The sequence below is a fragment of the Lupinus angustifolius genome, unplaced genomic scaffold, assembly GCF_001865875.1.
Source record: "Lupinus angustifolius cultivar Tanjil unplaced genomic scaffold, LupAngTanjil_v1.0 Scaffold_25_378, whole genome shotgun sequence".
Lineage (NCBI taxonomy): Eukaryota > Viridiplantae > Streptophyta > Magnoliopsida > Fabales > Fabaceae > Lupinus > Lupinus angustifolius.
In genome coordinates, this window is record NW_017720311.1 from 9,160 (window position 1) to 20,017 (window position 10,858).

General features: G+C 32.6%; 1 protein-coding gene across 2 annotated transcripts; it reads left to right on the forward strand.

Annotated features, from left to right (window-relative positions):
• Nucleotides 1–372: 372 nt before the first annotated feature.
• Nucleotides 373–9,772, forward strand: LOC109338440 (isopentenyl-diphosphate Delta-isomerase I). Of its 2 annotated transcripts, XM_019575678.1 has the most exons (7): nt 373–740; nt 2,609–2,664; nt 4,076–4,167; nt 4,913–5,015; nt 5,112–5,249; nt 6,031–6,307; nt 9,752–9,772. In XM_019575678.1, exons 1-6 carry the CDS (start codon nt 463–465, stop codon nt 6,282–6,284), a joined length of 921 nt encoding a protein of 306 aa, XP_019431223.1. In that variant the 5' UTR covers nt 373–462; the 3' UTR covers nt 6,285–6,307; nt 9,752–9,772. The 2 variants fall into 2 exon arrangements, with proteins under 2 accessions (XP_019431223.1, XP_019431222.1); XM_019575677.1 differs by lacking the exon at nt 9,752–9,772 and having other exon boundaries at nt 374–740; nt 6,031–6,463.
• Nucleotides 9,773–10,858: the final 1,086 nt, after the last annotated feature.

Below are 10,858 nucleotides of genomic sequence, written 5' to 3' on the forward strand. Positions count from 1 at the left end.
ATTTTCGGGTTTTTTTTCAGGTTCGGGTTACCCGAAACCCGACAGGCTCGGGTATGATATTTTTATTTTCAACCCCATGGAATTTGGGTTCATGTTCGAGTTTTAAATTTCGGGTTTGAATACATACCCGACCCCGGTCCTCCCCGTTGTCATTCCTAGACTAAACCCATCACATTTATTAGGGGCAAGTCATTCTATCCATTATCATCTATAATCTTTGATTAGTAGGAGGTCGTTGTATCAACTTGACTTTATTTTTTTACTTTTTATTCAACCATAATATTTCGCCAATCTAAATACAAAGAGTGACCAAATTCATGTACCAAAATGAATTATAAAAGCCAAAGTACCAAGTATAAAAAAAACTCATAATTGATACTTGTTAAAGTTTCTTAATGTTTTGATATATCAGAAGAAAAAGGCAAAAGTAGTGTGGTTCACGAGCAAAAAAAGACAAATATAATGTCTCAGTCCTTGATCGCAGTATCCCTAAGCCATCAATTGTTTAAAAGGAACAACGGAGCATTGTCGTTCTTCGCTTCTTCTCCTTCTACTTCTTCAATCTCCAGATCTCGTTCTCTCTCTTTCTTCTCTCAAAATCAGAAGAGCCATAATCCTCTCACAGCTATTAAACCAGCGAGGGTATCTTTGTCATCTTCTCTAACCACTATGGGAGGAGAAACTCCGCAAAACGACGCTGGCATGGACGCTGTTCAGCGTCGTTTAATGTTCGATGATGAGTCAGTACCGTTTTCCCTTTGCGTCTCCGTTTTAATTCATTTCTCTCTTTTCTTATTTCCAGTTCCTGTTATTTTGTTCTGATACACACTGTCGTTTATTTTGATTTCATCGTTTTGATGTGTTTTGCATGATTTCATTCGTGTTCTTTTTTTCTTTAATCTCCAAATAGCAAATTAGCTCCGTTTTGTTATTCTTATTTTTTATTTTGTGGCTAGCTATTTTTTTTTTGTACTAACAAGGTATTTCTCACTTTCGGACAAGGAACTAATCCGTGTTGGATGGGTGGTTCTCCCCTATCAAGTGTCCCCCTATCAATATTCGAACCCCGACCTTTTGGGATGACGTTATGGTTTAGGTGCATTATTGATAATTAATTGAATTGAGACAGGGACTTTAACTTAATTTAATGCCAAATTTCTGTTAAGTTGATTAAAATGTTTCTTGAGAATTTTTTATGCTTTTGCTTATGTTTTCTTGACTGTCTGTTTATCATGCAAACCAAGGCAGTCAAAGGAAAAAGTCACCCTTGAGGTGCTAGAGATTTAGTCAAGGAAGGCGGCAACCTTATAAAAAAACTTATAGGTTGACTAGTTTGCACTACTTGTAAATTATGTGCTATTATAACATATAATATTGACGTGGTCAACCGATGTTTGTTGATCCGAGTGGTAAGGAGGCCAGTTCCTCTTGACCAAGAACTTGGGTTCGATTTATATGAATGAAAAAAATATAGGGATAGGGTCAGTTTTGCCTCCTTATATGGGTCTTACCGGCTCGAGTTAAATAGTTAGTGTAGAGTGATTCTTGAAATCGGGTTGCTGCTAAAGCCAACAACTATTTGTTTTAATAAATATTTTGACTAGCATACCCCCCAGACATTAAAATTAGGAAGTTAGATGTGGTTTACGAGAGACACAGAAAGGTGTGATAACTGGTAAAGGGTAGACAGGCCTTTAGTAGTGGCTTATTAATAAGAGTTGAATGCGGGTATAATAGTCAGAATGTTGAAATAATAACTAGTTGTTGATCTTTTAGACTCTTGCAAACAGGTTTTGTTAATGGGACATAATAATCTTTCAATTTTACTATGAACGTTATGGTTGAGTAATAACTTTTTTTGGAAAGTCATTGTTACATGGTCATTTATTCAACTGTGTTTTCATTTCTTGTTAGACTTTCTTTGGAAAGTCTATGCACAAGAGGGTCAGTTATTAAACTGTTTTTTGCCTAGTGTTAGACTTTCTTTGCCTTGGCAGGCACTTCTTAGCACCTTCCGTCTCAAGACTTCAAAACCCCTCTTGTCTTAAAGGCATGCCTGAGCCTCTTTTAGCATGTGATGCTGATCCCTTGGGGTGTTGGTCCCTGCACTTGAGGCACAACAACTGTTGTTAGCAACTTGCAACAGATAGAGTTAGGAAACACGTAGTTGGGCATTAACTCTAATAAATTACATGTTCATTTCCCAGGTGAATATGTGCTCAATCATACTAGATTGAAAGCTTCTAGCCATTACTTTTTTATATTTCTTAGCATTGTCTTTGAATCTTTTTGGTACAAGTTCTGCATATGTCATTCATAAAATCATAATTGTTTCAATATGAAATTCTATTCAAGTATCAAATTTGCTTCTCAGTTTTTCTAGGTTTGTTTTGTTGCAGTTTTAGTTGATTTTTTTTAATATCTGGTGTTTCGGTTAGGAGAAGAGGCTTTTATTTTTTCATGTATAACTTTCCTGATCTCTATACTAATATTTTAATGTACTCTTTCTCCTTTTACATTTTAAATATCCTAACTTCCATATTTACTAATGCATCATCGATTTTGTCCTCTTACCTGAATGGTATTTTTTTGTTTTGGAATTTCACAGATGCATTTTAGTGGATGAGAATGACCGTGTGGTTGGTCATGATTCCAAATATAATTGTAAGTTGACTTTCCATTTTGAAATCTTGTTCAATATTGATGGACTCACATTATTTAGCATTGAGATAATTGTTACAATGTTTTGTGTGCTTTGACTTCTTATAGTTCTTGTTTTCTGAAGAGTATATACTTCTTTTATCTATTATGTTTGTCAAAGTGGATATTATGATATTTTTGGCGGTTTAATATCATGAAATTTTCTCTGTTGACTCTGCAATATGATGGTTTGAGCAAAAATGCTTGTATATTTCATACTTAAATTGTTGATTATCGTGTAGTCCATATCTAGTAAGCTATTGCATTGGCTAAAAGAGTAGTAGTCTTAATTTTTACTGTGTAGGCCTGTATGGATTGATTTGTAACTGTAAATTTGTAATAACTATATTTTTTTATTAATTGTGATTTAGAAACAATTTGATAAATGATAAGTATGCAGTATTTTTTTATAAATATACTTTTTTTTTGAAGTTCTATTTAATATAGCCCATACTGTCTTATCCTGAATTTTTTTACTATCCTAAATCTTCATACAATACTCATATTACAATGCAACATAGCTTCCAGAGAAGTTGTTCTCAAAGTTGTCCATTGTTTTCTGAGATGATTCCTCGTAAAAAAACATGTTAAATTTGTAACATGGTTATCAACCGCTAGTGACAGTGGCACTATTCTTCTGTTGCATTGCTTGTCCATGAGAGCCTGCTCGTTATGTTGCATTATTGATAAGCGGCCTGATGCAGCTGTTATCATGGCCACCAGGACCACTTTGCTCCCATTTGGCAAAATCCCGACAGTAAAGAGCTATACTGGTCATGCTCTTCCTTTTCTGACCAAGTCCTACCATTTTTGTTACCGAAGCCCTTTCTTTTTCTCATTATGACCTAATCTGAAATTATTATTTTTTCATAGAACTTGTTATTCAAAAACAGAAATACATTGCTGCCCTTTTCCTTTTGTAATTGACATCACTAACCACATTAGTAATAACCCTTTCTGTTTTTTTGTAAAGCCCCCTTCCCAAAGTGAGAAAATACTCTTATTTTAATTTACATGATTGTTATGCCACTAGAGCCCTTTTAGGGTTGGCTACTTCACACTATGATCCAAGATTGATAAGTATGGGTTGTCATGGATCGGTTAATAACCTCTTTCATACCACTGATGCGAGCATAAAAGATATGCAAATTAAAATTTGATCTGTGCCATATATTAGAATTATATTTTTCAGCAAATTTGATCAGTGGAACCTGAAATAAAAATGCAAATTTCAGGTGCTCTTGTGAATTTTAACTTCCTGAAGCAAAAAATAATGCTCTTGGAAATTTGATCTGTGCCATATATTAGAATTATTGATAGTATGCTCCTCCTCTGCTTGTTAAGTCATTATTCTGAGCTTCTAAAAATTTTATAGGTCACTTGATGGAAAAGATTGATTCTGAGAATTTGCTGCATAGAGCATTCAGTGTGTTCCTATTCAACTCAAAGTATGAGTTGCTTCTTCAGGTATGTATTTGTTTTTATGTGTTTGGTTTACTCAAAGTATGGAGTTTACTTCCTTTTTAAAATAAGCCTATTGATTTCCAAAGGATGATACTGAATTGGAGACCACTTTTTTTGGCCTGACATCTTCATGGATCAAATTTCTTATCTACTTTGTATCATGAGTATTTTTATTCCATATTATTGTTTCTGCATTTTGTGTATACCCATGATACGAAAGTTTTACATCTGTCACAAATCACAAGCCGGGCTAAAAATCTAGTGCTCAATATGTGAAGGTGGGATAACTTTGTTGCTGTTAACTACTCCAACTGTGCCCTTGTATCAGTGATTGTATGACATGATCTATATATGCTAGTAAAAGAACCAGTTCTTCATTTATGCCTCCAGAAAAGGCATAAATTAAGAAAATGTCAACTCTTCATGATCATTGGTTGAAGTTTCTCCAAACAAATTATTGTAACATTGCCTTAGTAGTAAACTGCAATATAATTTCTTTATATTCAGATACACCTTCAGTATAGTGTTTACGTTGATCAATTGAAGTGTGAGCAACATTGTTTTAAATGACTCTTGTTTGATAAGTTGTTGTTGATATCATATGTAAATTCACATATTGCTTCTCTTCTATGTTTTTTCTAGACGAATTTAGTGAAAAATTATCTATGTTTGCATGTATGTTTTCAAGTTTTAGACTAAGGTTTTAATTTGGTCTGTTGACTGTGATTCTGTATTCTTCTTGATGAAGCAACGATCTGCGACAAAGGTAACATTCCCTCTTGTGTGGACAAACACCTGCTGCAGCCATCCATTGTACCGTGAATCTGAGCTTATTGATGAGAATTCCCTGGGTATATACTGTGTACCTTTATATCAATTTGAAAAGACTATAATCTACTTTGTGATTACTGCTAAGTAGTAAGATTCCTTTCTCCTTGTATTACCAGGAGTAAGAAATGCAGCTCAGAGGAAACTTTTAGATGAGCTTGGTATCCCTGCTGAAGATGTGCCAGTTGATCAGTTCACCCCATTGGGTCGCATCCTTTACAAGGCGCCTTCAGATGGCAAATGGGGAGAGCATGAACGTAAGTCAGTTTTATCTTCCAAACTTCACTGCGAAGACTTTTTTTGTCGTAGAAGTACCCATCTTGGATTATTTCACAGTAAGGTCATTAATGCAGTTTAAAGAGGGGCAGCCCAATGCATATCTAAGCCTAAAGCAAACTTAAGATATGACCTTTTTAAACTCTAATAGAGGAAGTCATCATAGTAAGATGAGGAACCTATTCTTTTGGAGGAAAATCTTCACTTCTAATACTAGCAATTGGCTAATTAGTAACTTCATATTCCTTTCTTATTTTCTGAAGAGAGTATTAGCAATTACGATGGTGAGCCTCAACACAACAAGTAAAGGTATATTGTTTTGTGACATGGAGGTCATGGGTTGAAGCCTTAGAAATAACTTCTTCGATTGTGGGGGTAAGGCTGCATATATTTGCCTTTACCCATCTCAGGCCCTATCAGGTGGAACCCTTGTGCATTAGTCTGCCGTCTTTATATTATTACAATTTAGTGATTTTACAATTATTGATATGGGGCCTAAAGCAAGTTTTTTACTAGTGTCTAGCCTTATGCTTGGGCTGCCCCTGTCTAAATCAAGACATGAACCAGTGGAAGCTCATACAGTCCTATTTGGCCTTTATTTTTTAATTATTTAATATTTGGGCTGTTCTTATTCTAGAAGCATTGATACAAAATATGCTTGTATTAGTGCTAACAGGACATTTACTTAACTGCTATATGTGTGGAAGGGTTTGTTTTCATCTGATAGTACTGACAACTTTTATTTCCTCCCTTTCATTTCAGTGGATTATCTGCTATTCACTGTCCGGGATGTCAACCTTCATCCAAATCCAGATGAAGTTGCCGATGTTAAGTACGTGACCCGTGATCAGTTGAAGGAGCTGCTGAGGAAAGCTGATGCAGGTGAGGAAGGTTTGAAGCTGTCACCTTGGTTCAGGCTAGTTGTGGACAATTTCTTATTCAAGTGGTGGGACCATCTTGAGCAAGGGACTCTTGGTGAAGTCATTGACATGAAAACCATTCACAAGTTAACATAGAGTGCAGGGCCTGATACCTGTTCTGAGGGATACCTCTATTCTAATTGAATAAGCTCTGTTTGTTGTTTGTACCCATAAAATAAAAATGGACTTGATTGAGTAAGAATTTTAGAGTTGTGGCCAATTTGCTGATGTCTGTTTTATAAAAACCAGAACTTTAGTAAGCATGTTTTGTTTTGGTTATTTTGAAGTTATGCTGATTTTTTCTCTTCCCCTCGAAATTTTCATTTAAAATATATTATAAAAAGAAAAAATAATATACATATCAAACAATCAGTGGATTTAAGGAGAGTTATTTTCTAGTGTAATGAGATATTTTATTCTGTTATTATTGTAGGTCACTTTTTAATACAAAATGCCTGAATCCAACTTTTACTCAATTTAGATTTTTTTTAGTATAACCAAAGGTATTCCCTCACTTTATAGGTAAGGATTCATTTTAGGGTGTGTGATTGTCCTTCTTAACGAATGTCCTTCCCAAGAACATTGGACATTTTGACTGATTTGAAGACATATATAGAGTTTTACATCACTAGACCAATATCTTGTTGGTCTAGGTCATTCATATGCATGCAAGTGCAGATTAACAACTCTAAATTATTCTATTGCCAGTGTTTGGAATAGCCTGCTCGTCTCGTGACTAAAGATCTTTAAGGTTAGCATGGTGATGAACAATATTGAGTTTTGTCATTGTTAGTGATCCTATGTCTCGAGCAGGAATCATGTGGTTTAGAAGAAGAAAAAAGTTGCTTTTTAATTAAGTGTAGACTAAAATTTTAAATAAAATAACTAAAATTTTAAATAAAAGAAGTATATGACATATCAAAAGTTTAAAAATATTTCAACTCTTTATTTCAACAATTTTTTATGGTTTTAATATTTTAACCTTTGTAACCCTTTACCTAGTCTCGATTCAAAAAGATGTAAATTACATTGACACCTCTTGTATTTTAGTGAAAGTATATAAATCACCCATACTTTTTTAAATTTACACAAGTCATCTCTAATTATATACATACATTACACTAACTAAGATAAGTGTAATTTTCTAAACAAAAAATTGTGATAGAATATTAAACAGCTTGAGTCTTTCAACCTTGCTTTACTTGGTAAGTGGAGGTGGAGATTGTTCTTGGAATCCAAATATGGGGCTTTGAGTATTTCTAAATGGGGGGAGACTGATTTAGGTGGGTCAAAGTCTGTTTGGTGAAGAGATTTGAAGAGGGTGGTGGGCGGGTTTGATATGGCTCATGGGTGTTTTAGGTGTTGTTTTAAAAAGGTGGTGGGGAATGGGCAACATACTAGATTTTGGGAGGACTTTTGGGTAGGAGAGAGGCCACTAAAAGATACCTTTATGAGGCTTTATAATTTGTGTTCTGATAAAGGAGCAAGGGTGGTCATATAGGGTTTTGGAGGGAGGGTTGTGGATCTAACAAATATTGCGGAGAAGAAGAGAGTCTTTCGAGTAGGAAAAACTGGTGATGGAAGAGCTTCTAGAGCTTTTGAGAGTGATTAAAATCTTTAAGGTTACATGATGATAACACTATTATTGTATGGAAAAAACTTACTAGTTTTAATAGTGGGAGTTTTGCCATTCTTATTCATCCTATTTGTCTTGAGCAGGAATCATATAGTTTTTTTCTACTACCCAGGTAATCTCTTCCCTTACTCTATGGGTAATGAACTAATTCTTTTTGGGGTGTGTGTCTGTCTCTCTTAACAAGTATCGTCTCCATGAATCAGATTCAAAAAATGATTTATCCTCCTATAAAATTAATTTCTAAAATTTAATATATAATTAAAGGTAACATATTGATAATGTTATATTTTTTATTTATGATCAATTTATAAAATAATATGTTATATTTTGTGGATATGAATATTCTGGGAATATAAGGACTAATAATATTCGTGTGAGATAGTCATGAGCTTAGTGTGTTAGTCATCGTTGGGGTTTGGATCCACCATCAAACTCTTAATTTTAAACTGTTCATGTCTTTTTTTTACATCGTTTAACCATGTGTTTGATAGATCTCATATAATAATGCATGTAATCCTTTGTCATGTAATGTGTTCGGTCAGAACTATAAGTGGCTTATAGTTAATTAGATAATAAATCTATCCGGCTGGTAATAAAAATTATATTTGTTCGGCTAGAGAAGACTTTAAAAAAAGACAATGATTTACAAAATTTGATATGTAAGTCATCATTAGATGGACTTCTAACGAAAACTTCATGGGCTTATAAGCTCTTTTATGTCATTTAATTGAGTGAGTAGTCAAGGGTCCATTACGATATTGGAATTCTAATATGTAACAAAAATAAAAATTTAATGAGCTTAATTTTAATTTATTTTTTAATATAATAACTTCTAAATATCAATTCTTCTTATAATCTTATATTGGATTGTTCAATACTGGATAAAAGTTGGCTCGTAATCAAATATTTTGAATACATGGGTTACCTTATCAGTTATAATCATAATTCATAAGCTTGAAACCTTTGATTTGTTAGGTGCCCACTTTTTATCTTTGAGTTAATCTTTGGACCAAATTTGAGATTTAGCTACCTTGTTAAATATTTAATAAAACTTAATTTTATAATAAATAATTTGAATGTCATTAAAAATAGGATGTTGAAACTAAAAAAAATAAATCTCAATTCTACTATACTTGTAAAGGAGGAACTTGTTTAGACTATACAAAAAAATAGCAAAAATTAATTTTCTACTCTAATATAATAACTAATATACACTCCACACGAGGAAAAATGATTAATTTATATTATATATCTATATTTATACTATATATAAAGGAAAACATAGTGTAACTATCACCATGATATAATTTTACTATTTGCCCTTCAAAATTTAATTTCTACAAGAAAACCATATATAACCACTACGAAATTGTACCAATATATTAATGGACTAAACTTAAGTACTTGTCTTGTGCTTCATGTTCTCTTTTTTCTTTTCTAAATCCCTTTTCTCTTCTCTTTTGTTCTCTCCTCTACGCTTCTCCCATGATTGGTAGAAGAGAACCAACGTTTTTGGTTGTCATTATTCTTTCTCTCACCAGAATTGATTTCTTTTATCTCTAAAATTCAATAATGAACACCTTCCGTAATACTAGATCTACATGAGAAATTCAATTATATTGTTTCTCTACTTTAACAGTTTATATTTAAAATGAATTATTATTCATGTTCTAATTAATGGTTTGACATAGCTTCTCTCATTGTCATGATTTTTTCATCTTTCCAATGATTTAGTTGTATGTTATTTCTTTTGTATGATTTCAATTTAATTTTTTGTGGTCTTTCAATTCAATATTTATGTATCTTATTGATAGTTGAATTTGACTTGTGATTATGCTAATATTGTTAGGGATGTTTTTCTTGTGCCGAAAATTAAAATCACACAGTTGTGATTATGTTTTTGTACAGGACATTGCAGATGTTTTTGCTGTGCATGACATTTTCTGTGATTATGTTTTTGTTGTGGCCTTTTAATTGTGAATATTTATGCTTTTTATACATGACATTGAAAACACTTGTATTTTTCCCTTATTTCAACTATATTGATCTTCCTCATTACAATTTGACATATATGAATATGAGATTGTAGTGGTTTCTTTGGTCTATTTATGTATGTGGTGTTAATTGACTGCAAGTATTTCTCTTATTTAGATGAGTGCATGTACTATTTATTTGTTTCATTTTATTCCTCAAAGAGTATGTCCCAAAAGTAGTTCAAGTTACAAAATTGAGGGGAGAAAGTCCTTACAAATATGTTCGTGATTCCAAAATTGAAGAAATCAACAACGGATAGAAGATCCTTACATATTACCTTGAGGGGAGACTATTTTGTCTCAACAAATGAGAACTTGTTAAGAAGCTTTAGGAGAAACCATTTAGTTTGACCTATTGACTATCAACATTTTATCAAAGATTAGAGATACCTTAGAATTGTTTTCATGTGACACATTTCTTATACTTTGAAGATTGTCTCAAATTCTTAGAATTACATCTACTATAAATTGTATTAATGATTAGTGTTGAATTGTTTGTATCATCAGTAGGTGCATCCATTTTGAGAAGAGAGATTTACGAAGATGAGAAGAGAGGTTCACAAAGATGAGAAGAGAGGTTCACAAAGATGAGAAGAGAGATTCAGAAAAAATAAATTAAAGAGAGAATGTGAAACATCAAAGAAGAGAGAAGAGGAGTGTTTAAAATGTTGAGATAGTGAGATGGATTAACAGTGTTAACACTGTTAATAGTGATTATTGAGTAAAATGCTTAGATAATTTTTTATAGGTGTGTAATATTATTGGATACTAGTATCACAAGTAACTAAGGTACTGCACCTAAGTTTAGTCTTATATTAATCACTCTCTCACCTTAATTTGATCATTAAAATAAAGACAAAAAATATAATATAAACTGCATCCAATAAAAATTACAATATAAAGTATATCCATTTTAAAATATATATTCTAATTTACCAAAATAAAATAAATAAAACTTAAATATTTGATACAAAAAAGTAAAAATATTGATTGGCATGCAC